This window comes from Panthera tigris, chromosome D1 (assembly GCF_018350195.1).
Source record: "Panthera tigris isolate Pti1 chromosome D1, P.tigris_Pti1_mat1.1, whole genome shotgun sequence".
Lineage (NCBI taxonomy): Eukaryota > Metazoa > Chordata > Mammalia > Carnivora > Felidae > Panthera > Panthera tigris.
The window spans coordinates 46,585,316-46,602,065 of NC_056669.1; the positions used below are offsets into that span (position 1 = coordinate 46,585,316).

Sequence of the window (16,750 nt, forward strand, 5' to 3'; positions counted from 1 at the left end):
AACATGCAGGAGAACATGTAGGAGGGCCAATAGTGGTCTGCCTCTCCTGACACTGATGTCAATCGAGTCTAAACACAGTAAGAGAGATTTGGTTTATACTAAACAAATTGAATATATTTGAACTATAATTTGAGAGATTTTAGTTATGCCTGTTGAATATATTAATGTGTTACATATATTAATATATGGAATAATATATGTTGAATAATTTAAAAAGAGTTCATTGTTAAGTTTCCACATATTTGTGAATTTTCTTGTTTTTTTTTATTTGTTTCTAATTTCATTTCATCATGGTTAGAGAAGATATTTTGAATGGTTTGAATCTTCTTTTTAAGCCTTGTTTTGTGGCCTAACATGTTGTCTCTTTGGAGGAATGTTCCATACTTTGATTCTATTTTCATTTCCCTTTCTGTATACTATATGGGTATTTTCTTTGTGATTACCACTGCAATAACATGAAACGTTTTAAAGTTATGACAATCTACTTTAAACTGATAATCACTTCAATTGTGTGTAAAATCCACTCTTTTACATCTCTGCTTTTCACACTATATGTTACTGATGATATAGTTACATCTTTTTATATTGCATATTTCTTAACATAAACCTACAGCTTTTTATGCTTTTTCTTAAATTCTATACTATATTGTAAAGTGATTTACATACCTACATTATCATACTTCGAGATTCTATATTTTTTAAAATATTTAACTTTACCAGGGAGTTTTATATTTTTGTATGGTTTTGTGTTACTGTTTATAGTCCTTTTGCTTCGATTTGAAGGAGTCCCTTTAGCCTATCTTATGGGGGTAAATCTAGTGGTAATGAATTCCCTCAACTTTTGTTTATCTGGGAAATTCTTAATTTCTTCTTTGTTTTTGATGGACAGATTTTCCAGATATAATATTCTTGGTTGCCATTTTTTTCTTATATCAGTACTTTGAATATGTAATCTTATTCCCTTCTAGCCTGCAAAGTTTCCACTGAGAAATCTAATAGTAGCTCTTTTCTATGTAATAAGTTGCTTTTCCCTCATTGCTTTTAAGATGCTCTGTTTTTGACTTTGGACAGTTTGATTATGATGTCCGTTGGTTTGCAAACTGCCTCTGTACATAAAGGGCATGTAGAGACCAAAGCAAGAATCAGACCACTCCAGATTGGTTGGTGGAAGTTTTAATAAGGAATTTACATACAAGGCTTGTCTTGGGTGGCCGCAAGATGAGCCTCCGGTTGCCCGGGTTCAGCTTGCACGTCAACTGGTGGTCATATCTTCTTGATTACCTCCTTCAACAATTTCTCTCATTGTAAATCCCTTTGGATTTTTCCTAATTGGGGTTCCTTGAGCTTCTTGACTTTGTATGCCCATTTGTTTCTCAGAGTTGGGAAGGTTTTGGCCATTATTTTTTCAAATAGTTTCTCTTTCTTTTCATTCTGGGATTCACATAATGCATATATGGTTCCATTTGATGATGTTCCAAAAGTGCTTTAGGTTCACTTCATTTTTCTTCATTCTTTTTTTGTTTTTGCTCCTCTGCTGCAATAATTTCAAAAGTCTTGTCTTTGAGTTCATTGATTCTTTCTTCTGATTGACATCGAGTACCTTTAGTAAATTTTTCAATCCAGATATTGTATTCCTAATTTCCAGACTTTGTTTGGTTCTTCTTCATAGTTTCTATTTCTTTGTTGATATTCTCATTTTGTTCATGCATAATTTTTCCCGATTTCATTTTGTTGTCTCTCCATGCTCTCTTTTAATTTATTGAGTATCCTTATATCTCATATCCTTATACTCATATCCTTAGTATATGTCTGTTTCTTTAGGAATAGTTTCTGGAGATTTAATTTGTTCCTTTAAATGTGCCATTTTCCTTCTTTCGTAGTATGGGTTGTTATTTTTTGTTGGGATTTCAGCATTTGAAGAATCACTCATTGCCCCCAGGTTTTTTGCTTTGCTTTTGTGTAGGAAAAACTTTCTCTACTCAGCCCAGCTAGATATTCTAGAGATTCCTCCAGCCTTTTCTGGGGATGCATCTTCTCTGTGCTTGAGGAACTTTGCCAATTTCGTCTCAAGTGCTCTTGCTGGTGCCACTTTGTGATACTGTGGCCTCTTTGGTGCTGTATTAAGCTGCAGTATTGGAGCTTTACCTATTGTTTCTGTGGTAATGAAGACTCTGGTGCATGTTGATAGTCTGTTCTCAGCCATCCCTATCCTGGCACACTATTCCTGTCAGTACTTGGATTCAGGAAAGACAGAAAATCGTCCCTTGGCAGCCCCCTAAAAGTCAGAATGATGGATATGTTTCACTCCTTTCAACAGGGAGAAGGGAGTTTCCTCCTAATTGTGCCACACTGTGTTGGGGTAACAGTTTCTGGATTTTCTTATAAAGGTACTTGGTCTGTGTTTTGTTAGGAATAGTTTCTGGAGATTTAATTTGTTCCTTGTCCTTTAATTTGTTCTATGTCTTCATGGGAGAGGGTCTGTGGCTTTCTATTTTGCTATATTGCTGATGTCACCCTCCCTATTTAGCCTTAGTTTTTGAAAAATATTTCTGCAGCTATAGGATTCTAGGTTGACTCTTTAAAGTTATCTTTGCACCCAACATGGGGTTCAAACTCATGACCCTGAGACCAAGTGTCGCATGCTCCGCCATTTGAGCCAGCCAGGTGCCCAGACTTTTTTTTTTTTTTTTTTTTTTTTAATGTTAGTATTTTAAACGTTTTGCTCTACTTTTTTTCTGGCTAGCACTGTTGCCAGTGAGAAGTCTGTTGTCATCCTTCTCTCTTTTGGTTTTTCTCTGACTCCTACAAAGATTTTCTTTTTTATACTGGTTTTAAGCTATTAGATTATGATGTAGTGTGTGGGTATTTTTTCTGAAATTTCATTTAGTTGGAGTTCATTGAGTTTCTTGAATCTGGGGCTTTAAAAAATTTCAGTTTTTCTGTGGTATAATTAACATGTAAAGTTGTAAGATATTTAAAGTATACATTGTGATAACTTGATACATGTGTATATTGTTCCTCCCATCTAATTTAATTGACACATCCATCACCTCACATGATTATCCTTTTGTGTTTGTGAGAACTTTTAAGTCCTAATCTCTTAGTAAATTTCAATTATACAGTACAGTATTTATCAGTTATATTCACCATGTTTTATATCAGATCTTCAGACCAATTCATCTTAGAGCTTATTGCTTATAGCTAAAAGTTTGTACCCATTTACAAACCTCTCCCTATTTTCTCACCCTAGCCCCTGGCAACCACTTTTCCACTCTATGTTCTATGAGTATGACTTTTTTTTTTTTTTAGATTCCACTTATAAATGACATCATGATACCATGAAATATTTTTCTTTTTCCATCTTATTTCACTTAACATAATGTCCTCAAGTTCCACCCATGTTGTTATATATAGTAGGATTTCCTTCTTTCTAATGGCTGGAAAATATTAGTCTATATATGTATATAGACACATATAGTACAATGTTATTTATATATTATACATGACTATTTTCATTTATAATATTATAGTTATCCACTTATAATTGTATGTATTATCCTATACAATATTATACATTATTTTAATATATACAGTGTATATAAACACAATAGAATATATATCTCACATCTTCTTTATCCATTCATCCATCGATGGACAAAAAAGTTTTTTCCATATCTTGGCTATTGTGAATAATGGTGAAATAAACATGGGAATACAGGTATCTCTTTGATATCATGTTTCATTTGTTTTGCATATATGTACCAGGAGTGGAATTTCTGGATCATATAGTAGCTCTATTTTTAATTTTTTGAGAAAACTCCATACTGTTTTTCATAGTGGCTGCACCAATTTATATTCCCACCAACATTGCACAAGAATTCCCTTTTTTCCTCATTCACGAACACTTTTTATCTCTTGTCTTTTTGATGATAGCCATTCTAACAGGTATGAGGTGTTATTGTGATTTTGACTTCCATTTTCCTGATGATTAGTGATCTTGAACACCTTTTTGGGCACTTGATGGCCATTTATATGTCTTTTATGGAAAAAACGTCTATTAGGTTCCTTTGCCCATTTTAAAAATCATATTGTTTGCTTTTTGCTGTTGAGTTGTATGAGTTCCTTATATACTTTGGACATTAGCCCGTTATCAGATATATGGTTTGCAAATATTTTCTGCCATTCAGAAGGTTGCCTTTTTTTTTGTAGTTTCCTTTGTTGTGCAGAAACGTTTTAGTTTGATATGGCCCCATTTGTTTATTTTTGCTTTTGTTGCCTTTGCTTATGGTGCCAAATAATATATAAAAAAAAAAATCATTGACAAGACTGATGTCATAAAGTTTACTCCCTGTGTTTTCTTCTAAGAGTTTCAGGGCTTCAGGTCTTAAGTTTAAGTCTATTTTTTTGAGTTGATTTATTATATGGTATGAGATAGGTTTTATTCTTTTACATGTGGCTTTCCATGGTCTCATGTAGGAGATAAATCAATTAGCCTGGCTTGTCTTCCTGGTTGTCTCTGAAATCTTTGTGGTTGGCCAAGTTATCTTTTGTTCTTAGTGGCCCCAATCAGTTGAGGGTGTGCCAAAATCCATTATTGTCTCAAAGGGAAGCAGTCAGCACCTAAACGTAGTCTAGTTAGAGGCTGGTCCCCATAGGCAAGAGCTGGGAAAATATGTAGCTAGACTACTTCCACGGAGTAAGTGGTAGTTCTGAGTTTTTGCCTACTTTCTCTGCTCTGGGCTGGGGTGTATTGCCACAGGAGGTACATTTGAGCTTACTAAGAACTTCTTTGTTTACTATAGTAAACAAAGTAAACTTTGTTTACTAGTCCTGTGGGACTACTGAATGCAAGTACCATTGCCTCTCTGAGCCAGGCAATCCAGGCACCCATATTTTAGGTGGTAATTGATAAAAGCAGGGAGAAAATCAATACAATACACTGCAAACAATGCAATGTGATGCAATACAATACAAAAGCGCAGGGGGTGGGGGGGCGGAAATTACATGGTTAAGGCAATTGGGGGAAATGGAGGAGAAAAGGCAGGAGAGAAGGTAAGCTATTATAATAGGGACTGCATCTTAGTCTTTGTTATATACTTGGCAGGGAAAACAGACAATATAAACACATTTATTAAGCACTACGTATATGCTGGGGTATGGTATGGTTCCATGCACTTTAATCTTTGTAATCTCACTGCAAAGCAGTTATTAGTATGTTTTCAGAGGAAACAGAAAGCTTAGATAACTTGCCCAATGTGTGGGATACAATGTCTTTCATACACCAGGTCTTGAATCAATACTGGCTGAATAAATGAGTACATATTTATTTATATGAAAGATATCTTGTGAATTTTCCTTGCTGTGCTTTTTTCTAATATTTCCTAGAAAAATGCTAAAATCATTCATTACAGCTAGGGAAAGGACTGTGATAATTGGTATGGAGTCATAGCAACAATAACAGTAATGGCTGTAACACATGTAGACTTCCTGTGAGTTGGCCACTGTTTTGGTTTACAGATATTAACTCATTTAATCCCAACAACACTATGAAGTAAATAAAATCTTTATTCTTTATTTTACAGATGAGGAAATGGAGGTACAGAGGGGCAAAACAGCTTGTTAAAAGTCATCCTGTTGGTAAGTAGTAAAGCCAAGATTTGAACCTTGAGAGATGAGCCCCAGGTTGTATTTAATACCTCTGCCCTATCTTGCCTCTAGTTCCTTGCTGCCTTTCACCTAGCTTCACCTTTGGCTTCATGCCCAGATCAAGATTTCCCTAATTTCTTCATTCAGGCCTCATTACAGCCACTTTGGCAAGCACTGCTTTCCAACACCAAAGGAAAATATCAATAGACTTCCCAGTTTTTTCTGATGTAGGAAAGGCAAAGTGAAGTCATGGAATAAGGTACCAACCTCTTCAGCTTTCAGGTGGCAGAGGAGGGGAACATAAGTCAACCTTGCTGTGTTTCCCAGATTATTACCTCAGCAGATGAACAAATAAAACTTGCTTGATGAGCTTCCTCAAATCAAGTGGGTCAAAGACATGAACAGAAAATTCAAAAAAGAGGCCAATATTTTTATCTAAAAAAATCAACCTTAGCTAGATTCATTCTTATTTAATTTTTTGCTTTGAGATTGGCAAACTTTAAAAAGATGTGGCTGATGTGAGGGGCATGAGGGATAGTAAGAAGGTAGGAGGAGGAATGCTGAATTATAGATTCTGGTGAGGTTGAAGTAATGTTGGAGTTGTGTGAAAGTGAATGGACTGGAAGGACAGGAGGTAGTGATCAGAAGATGGGATTTTAAAATTGAGAATGTAGAGAATTTGAACTTACTGATAATTTAGGACTAAGGCTATAGCACCATAGTCCAATAAAAATATAATGTGATTCACGTATGACATATTTTGGTGAGATATTTAAATTCGTTTTTTACATAGTAATTCTTCAAAACTTGTGTATTTTACACTTAACAACACAGCTTTAAAAAATTTTTTTTAATGTGTATTTATTTTTGAGAGAGAGAGACAAGAGTGTGAGTGGGGGGAGGGGCAGAGAGAGAGAGAGACACAGAATCCGAAATAGGCTCCAGGCTCTGAGCTGTCAGTACAGAGCCTGATGTGGGGCTAGAACTCACAGGCCATGAGATTATGACCTGAGCCAAAGTCACACTTAACTGACTGACCTGTCCCAGGTGCCCCACACTTAAAACACATCTTAACTTAAACTAGTCACATTTCAAATGCTCACTAGCTACAAGTGGCTAGTGACTATTATATTGGATGGCACAGCTCTAGAGTATGACCATAGGTTAAGTGGTCCGGTAGAGAGACCAAGGTGTTGGAAGGATCACCTATGTGAATACTGGAATCACCAAGAATATTACTCAGTCACTAAAAAGAACATGTTAGACCTATATGTAGAGTTGGAAAAATCCCCAAGACATATGGTGAAGTAAAAATTAATTTTCATTATAATATGTATGGTTAATATTATTTTAAAAAATATGTAAGTTACAAAAGAATACTGCAATGAAAGAGACATGCTAACTTGATGGTGGTTACCTCTGGAGAATGGAGTAGATATAGGATGTGGGAATGAAGGAAGACATCTTGCTTTATTTATTTCTGGGTCTTTTAAATATTTTACAATGAGAAGGTATTCATGTACTCTTTGCATAGTAATTTTTCAAACAGTTAAAATATGAATACCATTGATCCAGTTATCAGTTTGACTTGGTTCCCCTCCTCCCCCATCACCTGCCCTTTCCTCAGTTTCACGTATCATGAATTATTCTGAGAATACAAAGCTGGACGGCAAACTAGCTATTTTTAGCATTTTCATTAGCAAGAGGGTTATGTATTCCAGTTTGTTATCTATGCTTCGTAAAGCACCTTGTTAAGACTTCTGTTTCTGCTTTGTGTTGCTTGGGGCCTCAGATGACCACATCTTATCTCAAGATGTATATGATTAAGCCAAGGAGAATGAACTGTGGGGTTTGGGGTTCCAGTCTGTGCTTTATTCATCAGTATTTATTTTCTCAACTAAGATAAATGTGTAGCTCAGGAATGCTCAAGAAGACATAAAGAAACATCTGGTAATCTCTTTCTTTAGATTTTGAGCTTCTTGAGGGCAGGGTCTAAATCTCTAAACCCCTGGTGTATTAATGCACATTACATAATAGGCACTCAAATGTTCTTTAAACAGCACATGTGTTAATGGTAAGAGGCTAGAAAGTATACACAATCAGAGTTTAGGGCAGACTGTGTGTTAATTTCTATGTGTTGCTTTCCTAATGAAGTTTCCACTTCTCCTTCAAAATTTAGGTCAAATGTCACGTTCCCCCCTTAGCTTTCCCTTCTGGACAAGTAGTTAACAGCCATATCTTCAATGTGCCCACATAATTATTTGTATACCTCTTAAACCTTCTCTTGCTATATGTTCACATTTTAAATTTCTCTTCTAATTGTGAGTTCCTTTTGGGTTAAAGACCATTTCTTATTATATATTACCCAGTGCCTGAGATATAACAGGGGCCTAATAAATGTCTGGTGAATGAATGACTATATGTATAGAGCAGACCTTGTCATCTCAAACCTATTCCCACACACAGGAGGAAAGAAAGATGAAACTAACATTTAAATAGTGAATTACAGAATATTTATTGAGTACCTGCTATAGACTAAGCAGGAGGAACAGAAACAAACTGTCTGGAGTTAGTTTTAACTCCTTCAGCAATGCCGGATTCCTCATCATAAAAAAAATCCCATTCTGCTGATTTAGTATTCATTCACTCTTTGATTAATCATCACGTACAGTTTTCTCAAGTGTACTTTCAAATATTGCATAATGCCGTAGACCATTAAATATTCCAAAGACTGTCTGAAAGACCAGAGGAATCATCATTGCTTTTACCTCTGTTTGACAAAGCATCAACCAGTAAAGTAAAACCCTTCCTTTTGGTGGCAATGGAACAGTATGATACCTAAAAAGGAAAAATAATTAAGCACTTCTTCTGCATGTATTTTCTATGAAAAGTTCATTGGTTCTCTTAAGTGGATAATTTCAATTCCAAGGTCTTTCATGTAGATAGCAAAAAGGTTGAAAGCTAGCTATTTGAAGTAACAAAGTACATTTTGATTAAAATGTGTCATTGGCAGCTAAAGTTTAACATTAAACAAATAAACAAAAACAAAAGGAAGGAAGGAAGGAAGGAAGGAAGGAAGGAAGGAAGGAAGGAAGGAAGAAAAGGAACAGATGGACTTACTTGACTGCCAGGCGTCCAGTTTTAGAAAAAGCCAAACCAGTGGGATATAAAACACCACATACTATGCCAACCAGTGAACTCCTCAGAACACAATTTTCCTGGCTTATATTGCCTGGAAAACAAAAGGAAATTTAGTCTCCTTTTAAAACTCAGGATAAGAACAATTAAGACAGTCTTTCTTGTGTCCTCACAGAGTAGTTATCTGTACTGTCCTCATAGTGAAAACAATAGAAATTCAGTCTCTAAGGCACATGATAGGCTAAGAGCATCATGTTTAAAAAATGCCTTTATTACACTTAATGTAAGGTGAGTTATCTCTTATAAATTTGGTTTCTTCAGAAGCAATTTCATAATGAGAAATATTAAACAGCAGACCCAGACATCTGGATTCTAGGTTAATGCATTTTTATTGTCTATGTGTTAGGCATGTGTTAGTGATACAATGCTACATAAAAGAGACCCAAACTCTAACATTTAGGTGAGTCCAGTAGGAACAAAAGAACTAGACAAATATTTAAATAAATAATTTTTTAAGTGTGTACAATGCTTTGAAGGTAAAATGAATAGAGAATGTGTCCAGAAACCTAACCTACCCTGAGGGAACCCGAGGTTTCCCTGGGAAAGAGATATGTAAGTAGGGACCTGATAAACAGGATTCAGAGGTTCCATTAATTACTAGTTGTGAAACTTGAGGTAAGGGGAGGAGGTAGGAAATAACATTAGAAGCCCACACAATAAGCCAGATATCTCATTAGGCATTTATGATACTGTATTTTAATTATCACAACTGTCCTGTGAGGTAAGTACTAGTAGTCCTAATTTATAGATAAGACAATTGAGTCTCAGATATTAAATGACTTATCCAATGTCACAAAACTTAAGCAGTGGGGGGTAGAATCTGAAATCATGTGTGTAGAATGCCAAAGCCTGCTTTTTATATTATGTTGCTTTCTAACATACGTGAACATGTCTTAGTTTTGGTTGTGTACCTGTAAAAAGGACACAATACTATTTGTTCTGCCTCATCAGGAGGATTGTTGTGATGAAGAAACAGGACAATATAGGTAAAGGTAGTCTGTAAGTTGTAAAGGAATATACAAGTGTAAGTGATCATTATAAATGGTAGCAAAATTTTGTGTTAATGTGTAATTTTAGACATAAACACATTATACATTAATGAATTTAAATTTACCCAAATACAAAGCATCTGTTACAAGGAACTTATAAGCGACTACAGTAGACAAAAACGGAAGTGTAGTCACTGATGCATATGTCTTCAAAGCATCATGTTTAACCTTGAAGCAGTGTCTGAAAATGAAGTTCGCCAACATTCCAGAGAGACTAGCTGCTGTTCCAAAGAACACTGTGCCATACACATTTAAAGTCCTAACAGGGAAAACATAGAGAAAAATTACATTCAGCATAATATAGTATTCTCTTAAAGGATATATCCTTTCCTGGGTATAACCAACACCAAATATTTCTTGAATACTTACTACGCAAGAGACATTTTCTCTGTGCTGAGGATGAGGCACTGATAAAGAATATTAAAAAACAAATCTCACTTCTCACGGAACTTTCATTCTAATGAGGGGATAATTCTCTCTCTGAGATCAATTAGTGTGGTTCTAAAATGGAACTCTTTTAAGAGATAAATTCTGGTCACAAATAAAAATTAGTATGTTCTAGTATAGCCAAATTTTATGAGATATCTAAGAATGCTGCTCTTGCTAAAAGGATTAATTTCTTAAGTCATATGAACAAAGTTGTTTACATTTTGGTTAGTCCTTCTAGCAAATAACTATTTCTTAATTAGTCCAGATATATTTCAAATAATTTGTCTAGGATTTCCAAAACTTCATGCAAAGAGATTTGATAGGTCTAGTTTTATTTATTCCGATCATACCTAAATTCATAAATGTCTGAGGTCTAAGATTAATGTCCTTTGATAATGTCCTCTGTTAATCGAAGTTTAAGTGGTAATGTGAGATAATATGTACACCATGGAATCTGTATTCCTTTTTTGAATTCAGCACTGTGCTGAGTCAATTAATTCTAAACTGAATTTAATTACAATTGAACATCAATTAAATATAAATAGCTCCCAAAATGGTGTTCTCCTAATTGCTTTTAATTTAAAAATGTTTATTATACAAATAACATTTCAACAATAATTCTGGACTTTTTTTTTAAGTTTATTTATTCATTTTGAGGGCACCTGGGTGGCTCAGTCAGTTAAGCATCCAACTCTTGGTTTCAGCTCAGGTAATGATCTCATGGTTAGTGGGTTTGAGCCCCGTGCTGATAGCACAGAGCCTGCTTTGGATTCTCTTTCTCCCTCTCTCTCTCTCTCTCTCTGCCCCTCCTCTGTTAGCTCTCACTCTTGTTTATTTTGAGAGAGAAAGAAAGAACACCAGTGGGGGAAGGGCAGAGAGAGGGGGAGAGAGACAGAATTTCAAGCAGACAGTGCTTGTGAGCCCAACTCGATCTCACAAAGAGATCGTAACCTGAGCTGAGATCAAAAGTGAGACACTTCACCAGCTGAGCCACCCTTGTGCCCCTGGTCATTTTATTTTTAAGAAGCAAAATAAATTATCCATGGTCTCAATATTACAACAAATCACTATTTTCATCTGTCCATACTTCTCTTCAGTTTTTTTTAATAAGCTTTTTTATAACCAATTCAATAAAGTTAATAGATCTTAGATACTTAGAAACAACAGTAATACAGAAGATCTGCAAATAAAGTTATTGACTGTCAGTCTGGGTGTGTCTCTTACTTTTCTTTTCTAAGATACTCCATTTTTTTTTCTATGATTTCGATGACCATGGGTCTTCTGAATTTTTCATCTCCTAGAGAAACACTGGGCTGACCATGTGTGTATGTTGCCATTCTGATGTCCTGGAAAACACAAAATTTCAGAATCATAATAGCTAATGATATTAATTATAAGTTTTATAAATTTTAGATTCCAATTAAAAAACATTTAGACCCTAGTAAAATGTCATCTGCTTTCACATACAGTGTCCATGATTCAATCACTATTTAGCAGCTACTATTTAGTAGACAATGGCTTTTTGAGAAACTGGCAGGATAATAATCATCTCTAATTTTATACTTTTATAGATGAGAAAAATGAGGTTCAGAAAGGTTGACTTGCCTTAAGACCTAGTGTAGAAGGATAACTTGCAGAGATACTGAGTTTTTGTTTTCCTTACAGTTTTCCTCAAAGGTAGCCAGGTCCTCTGTAGTTCTTTTTCTAGCTTTTTCAAAGCTAGAAGGAAACAGTAGGTACTTGTTGACAACTATCTCATGAAAGCCTGACCTCCTTTTGGAGATTATGTTTCCTGGAGATGGAAGAGAGCAGGGACTGCCTTGGAGAATAGTGAGAGAGACATCAGAAAGAGGGACACTGTTCCAGGCTAGAAAGAGGTAGTAGATCATGGATACCGTGGATTACAGAAATTATATATCCAGCCCCCTCACCTGGGGCAGAAGCCACAGCCTTTGCTGGAAACTACATGTGGCACTGAGCTTCAGGGTTGGAAGGCTCCAGTGTCCCAAGTGTAAAATATGAACAGACAGTTGCCAATGTCAAGGGACCATGAGGGTTTGGCCAGTAACATCTTAAGAGAAAGTAAAAAATAGTGATAAACAAAACAAAACAAAATCGGATCCTCAAACAGGATCCTTCCTGAATGCTTTGCTCTGGTTAAGACTTTCAGGTCTCTGAAAAGTCTTAATAATGACATTTGTTAAACCTGTTGCCACATTGGTATTATGAGATTCCAGATTAGCCGATGAATAGATTACAAAATCATGGCCCTTCACAATTTATACCAACTTCTGTTTTAATATTTATAGTCAAGGACACAGACTATATCTCAAATTTCAGGAGTCCTGGGCAAGAGAATTAGAGTGGATTAAGCATAATGAACACAGAAGATAATAAATCAGTGATTCTCAACCTTTAGGGTACACAGGAATCACATGGGGGGTTCATTTTAAATGCAATGTCTTGAGCTCCCTCCTGAGATATCTGGATTCAACAGGAATAGGGTTAAGTCTAGAAATCTGCATTTTATTTTATCTTTTTTTTTTTTTTCTTAAAGTAGACTTCATGCCCAGTGCGGAGCCCAATGCGGGCCTTGAACTCAAGCAGCCTTGAGATCAAGACCTTAGCTGAGATCGAGTTGGATGCTTAACTGGAAGCTTACAACTGAGCTACCCAGGCGTCCCACAGAAATCTGCATTTTAATAGTACCAAGTGATTTTGCCACTGGTTGTCAGTGGACACATTGCTGTAATTGTTGCACATCACTGTAATACTCATTTGCTGAGTAAGTGATATGTGCCAATTCTAACTAATGAAAGGTCAATTCATTCATGGCATCAACATCGTGAAAGTACGGGCTCCTTTGAACTTTCGTATGTTAATACACAATAAGTAATAACGGGCAAGTTTCTTTCCTTTTATCACTGCAGAATTGGACTCAAGCCAGTACTATCTTTTTCTTTAAAATATCTGGGAGGACAGGGAAAAAAATTATAAATTACAATTTCTCAGGGACTAGATTTAATCTTTTGGCTCTTTCAGACATCTAAATGGAAAATGGAAGAGATAGTAACATCTAAGGGAGATTCTATATCTAAGCCATCCAATGTACTATGAAGGCAGGTATCAGTAATGTGGTAATTTACCAAAAATCTTGGATAAAGTATTTATTTTTCTGTCATTCAATTCATTGATGACATTGAAGTCCCTTACTTCCCACAAAGAAAACTCTCAGGCAATGCTTTGAACCAAGCTTCTACCCTACTGATAGTCTACACTATCAGTTTATAGGGAACCCAGACATCTAGTATAATGATTCTAAAATCCTGAAACAGGACAGATACTTATTGAGCACAAATATTTACTGAATGCCTAGTCTTTGGAAGGCACTGTTTATTAAAGCAGAGAAATAGGCTGGTAATTTTCTGATAGACTTTTACCAAGTGCTGAAATGTAAAGACTGCTATAACTAACATTTTATCTAAAAATTGACTAGTCCAAGGTCACCATGATTATACCATTACGAGTGTATGTATGGAGGTTTATAGTCTGGAAAGTATTTTACAGTTTTGTAGTGCTTTTATGTGTATTATTTTGCCTGACTTTCAGAACTTTAATATTCACTCATCATTTACACAGCACCTGATATTTGCCAGACCCCAGGATAATTAAGAGATAGATGTATCTTCTAGAACCCACAAACCGCCCAACGTGAGGACAAAAAGGCAGGTAATTTAAAGGCAGAAATTAGTGTGCCATACAAACGAAACTAAACGGAACAAAACCAAAACCATAAGAAAAGCCAAACTTAACCTGGCCAGGGGAAGCGTGGGAAGGTTTCCCGGAGTAAGCGAAATTTAACCGAATAGCTGAAGAAGGTGAGGTGGGGAGGGATGGTTACAGGGAAGCACTGCAAGTTGAAGGAAAGGCCAGCACAAAGGCCTGGAGGCCAGAGAAAGGAAACATCAAGCAATCGGGACTAGACTTTAGGTCTCCTAATTTATCTCCGTCTCTTTCTATAGCAACTGGGGGCTCCATTGATTGCGCTCTGCATGGACTTGGAGGCTCTTCTCTTTAGATTTCCAAATCCCATAATTTCGGAAGAGTCCGCTAACATATTGAGGCTGCAGAAATCACGACTCCTACCGCCCTGGGTTTCCGCCTACCTTGGACGCTTCCCCAGTTCTGACCGGCAACACACCTGCATCCCTCAGGTCAGCCCCAGCCTCACGCCCAAGCGCCGCCATTTTGGCGGCTCACGTGACTAGCGGTGGGCGGGGACCCAGAACGCCCGCCCCGAGCGGGAAGTGGTGCGGACTCACGCCTCTAGCCTGCAGCCCCGGCCCTCCCCAACTCAGTCAAAAGCCGCGCCCTCCATCCTGGCTGTGATTGGGCACGGCATCCAGAAATGAAGGCCTCTCATTGGCTTCGAGGAGGTCCAGACGTCCATGGTCCCGCCTTCCTGCCAGCCCTGCATTCCCTTATCCTGCTGTGTGTTAGCCTAGCTCCCTCTTCCCTCAAGCTGAGGGGGTGCGTGAGGCGGTCCGAGTGCAGGGATGTCGCGCGCTTTCCCCTCTTCTGGGCACCTCTGTTAGCGGGGGCCGAGCTGTCCGCCCCATTCGCTCCTAGAGGGAGTTCTTCCCTCTGGCCTGGTCCGTGTGTTAAGGCTTCCCGGACACCTCCTCCCCAGAGCCCCCAACCGGCCGTCAGAGCGGCCCCGACCAGCCTCCTCCCCGCTCCCCCCTCATCCCCCCAGCGGTGTGTCTCCTCTCCCAGTCTTTAGTTACCTCATATTCCATCTTTTCACCCCATTTGGAAGGGACCAGAGAAAGACACCCCCCCCCACACTCCCCAAGAAGACCCCTTTGCCAGCCGGTGTTTCGGGGTGGGGTTGGGGGGCGCTGCGAATAGGCCTGGCGCCCTTTTGTGCACGTTCAGTGCCCAGCAGTATCTCCCAGACCAGCAACCCCCGACCCTCCAGTCTCCATGTCTTAGAGAAGCCAAATTCGAGAGTTATATAATTTCTAGTGCTGCTGTTTTTCCTGCCTGAGGAAACACTTCATCGCGTGGAGGGTGCAGGACATTTCTGTGCACTTCTATATAAGAACGGGGTGTGGGCAGGGGTGGCCAGCGGTAGCAGAGAGATTTCTTGTCTTTTCTGCAAAAGGAAGGTGGGTAGTTTGGAGAAAGAAAGGGTGGATGTGGAAGCCAAGCAGCAGAACTCTCATTTAGGAAATCGCGAACCGTTTGCACAGCTTGTGCTCACATGCCTAATACTACTACATCGTCTCAGAAAACACCTTTGGGGGAAGGTTTGACTTCTCTCGAACAGTCTCAGTGTTTTTCCTCGCCGGATAGGGAGCTGCTTGGATGCGAAGAGATGGCATGATGTGAATGACTCCAGTGTGAAGAAATCTGCTTCGCCAACTCATCCTGCATCAAGTGCCCATTGAGTAGCACTGTCACTTTAATGTCTCCATGCCAAGGGATTGCTTTCCTTCTTTTCAATCCTCTCGGTTAATACATGGGAGGATCAGAATCAGAGGGGCATTAAGGATTAAGCCTGAGGGGCTTGGAGAGCACTGAAGAAAAAAATGAAAGTGACAGCAAGCTGGATCCTGTCTTACTGAGGGGGTGAGATCTGGAACTTCTGGTCCAGTAAATAAAAAGGGGGCCTTTCAGTCTGTGTACTGCCCCAGAAAACTGTTCAAACTCACCCACCTTTTTAGACACCAGAGTCAAAAAGGTTTTTAAAAGTATTTTTTGTTGGGGAGATTAAATTTTTCTCTAAAGAATTGAGAATCTTTATCATCAACCAGTTCATCTGAATTCGATCATGTATTGAGTAATGAGACAGCTGTATAAATTTGGTTTGTGCCTTAATTGAGTTAGTCATTGAATTCCAAAAATGTTGATGCCTGAAGAAGAGTTTTAATAACACTTTCTATGCTTACGATAATTTTCTCAAATTTTTTTTAACAGAATAAATATTTTATAAAAATCGAAAAACTCAAGGTTATTTTTTTCTGAACTCTGTGGGCAGTGTCAAAAGTTTAATTGTGGGGAAAAATACATCATTTTTTTCCTTATTGAAAGAGAAGACAGCCTGGATTTCAAAATTGAACAGTGAAGTGGTTTGCAACAGTTACCTGGCTCTTGGCCTCAGTCCAGCTGGATCAAGTTGAGACCTGAAAAGATCTTGAATCCTGTGGCAGTGGACAGACCCAAGAATGCCAGTCAAGAAGAAAGGTGGGCAATGAAGCTTCCTATATAATATATGTTTCTCCCTTTTTTTGGTTCTGGTGTTTGCTACTTAAACTGTTTTCCATTTGAGAGTAAAATTTTCCTTGGGCTTTGCGAAATATTTATTGTAATAATGTCTTCTCTGTGGTACATCATTAATATTATTTTGCTAAAGTAAAATGAAG

At 37.6% G+C, this 16,750-nt stretch overlaps 2 protein-coding genes across 4 annotated transcripts in view; one reads left to right on the forward strand and one right to left on the reverse strand.

The window, feature by feature from the left end:
- The first annotated feature begins 4,645 nt into the window (after positions 1-4,645).
- The window catches only part of LOC122231478, a 520,961-nt gene continuing 508,856 nt past the window's right edge, over positions 4,646-16,750 (forward strand). The window contains exons 1-2 of the mRNA XM_042959603.1: positions 4,646-4,696; positions 5,583-5,637. Coding sequence (XP_042815537.1) covers positions 5,583-5,637 — 55 coding nt within the window. The 5' untranslated portion in view covers positions 4,646-4,696. The remainder of the gene's footprint in view (positions 4,697-5,582; positions 5,638-16,750) is intronic.
- On the reverse strand, positions 8,181-14,614 carry TMEM126B (transmembrane protein 126B). 3 transcript variants are annotated; one of them, XM_007078975.2, is made up of 6 exons: positions 14,489-14,575; positions 11,928-12,041; positions 11,547-11,668; positions 9,959-10,152; positions 8,767-8,878; positions 8,182-8,484 (listed from the first exon to the last, which is right to left on the reverse strand). In XM_007078975.2, exons 3-6 carry the CDS (start codon positions 11,657-11,659, stop codon positions 8,301-8,303), a joined length of 603 nt encoding a protein of 200 aa, XP_007079037.2. In that variant the 5' UTR covers positions 11,660-11,668; positions 11,928-12,041; positions 14,489-14,575; the 3' UTR covers positions 8,182-8,300. The 3 variants fall into 3 exon arrangements, with proteins under 3 accessions (XP_015391608.2, XP_007079037.2, XP_007079036.2); XM_015536122.2 differs by lacking the exon at positions 11,928-12,041 and having other exon boundaries at positions 8,181-8,484; positions 14,524-14,575; XM_007078974.3 differs by lacking the exon at positions 11,928-12,041 and having other exon boundaries at positions 14,489-14,614.

Bases quoted from the DNA above. Each gene is read 5' to 3' on its own strand.
- TMEM126B (XM_007078974.3), bottom strand. From the start codon at position 14,569: ATGGCGGCGCTTGGGCGTGAGGCTGGGGCTGACCTGAGGGATGCAGGT. The intron at 11,669-14,488 runs GTAGGCGGAAAC...TGTGTTTTCCAG, and splicing joins GAACTGGGGAAGCGTCCAAG to GACATCAGAATGGCAACATA. The intron at 8,879-9,958 runs GTAAATTTAAAT...TTTGTTTTCCAG, and splicing joins AACAGATGCTTTGTATTTGG to GCAATATAAGCCAGGAAAAT.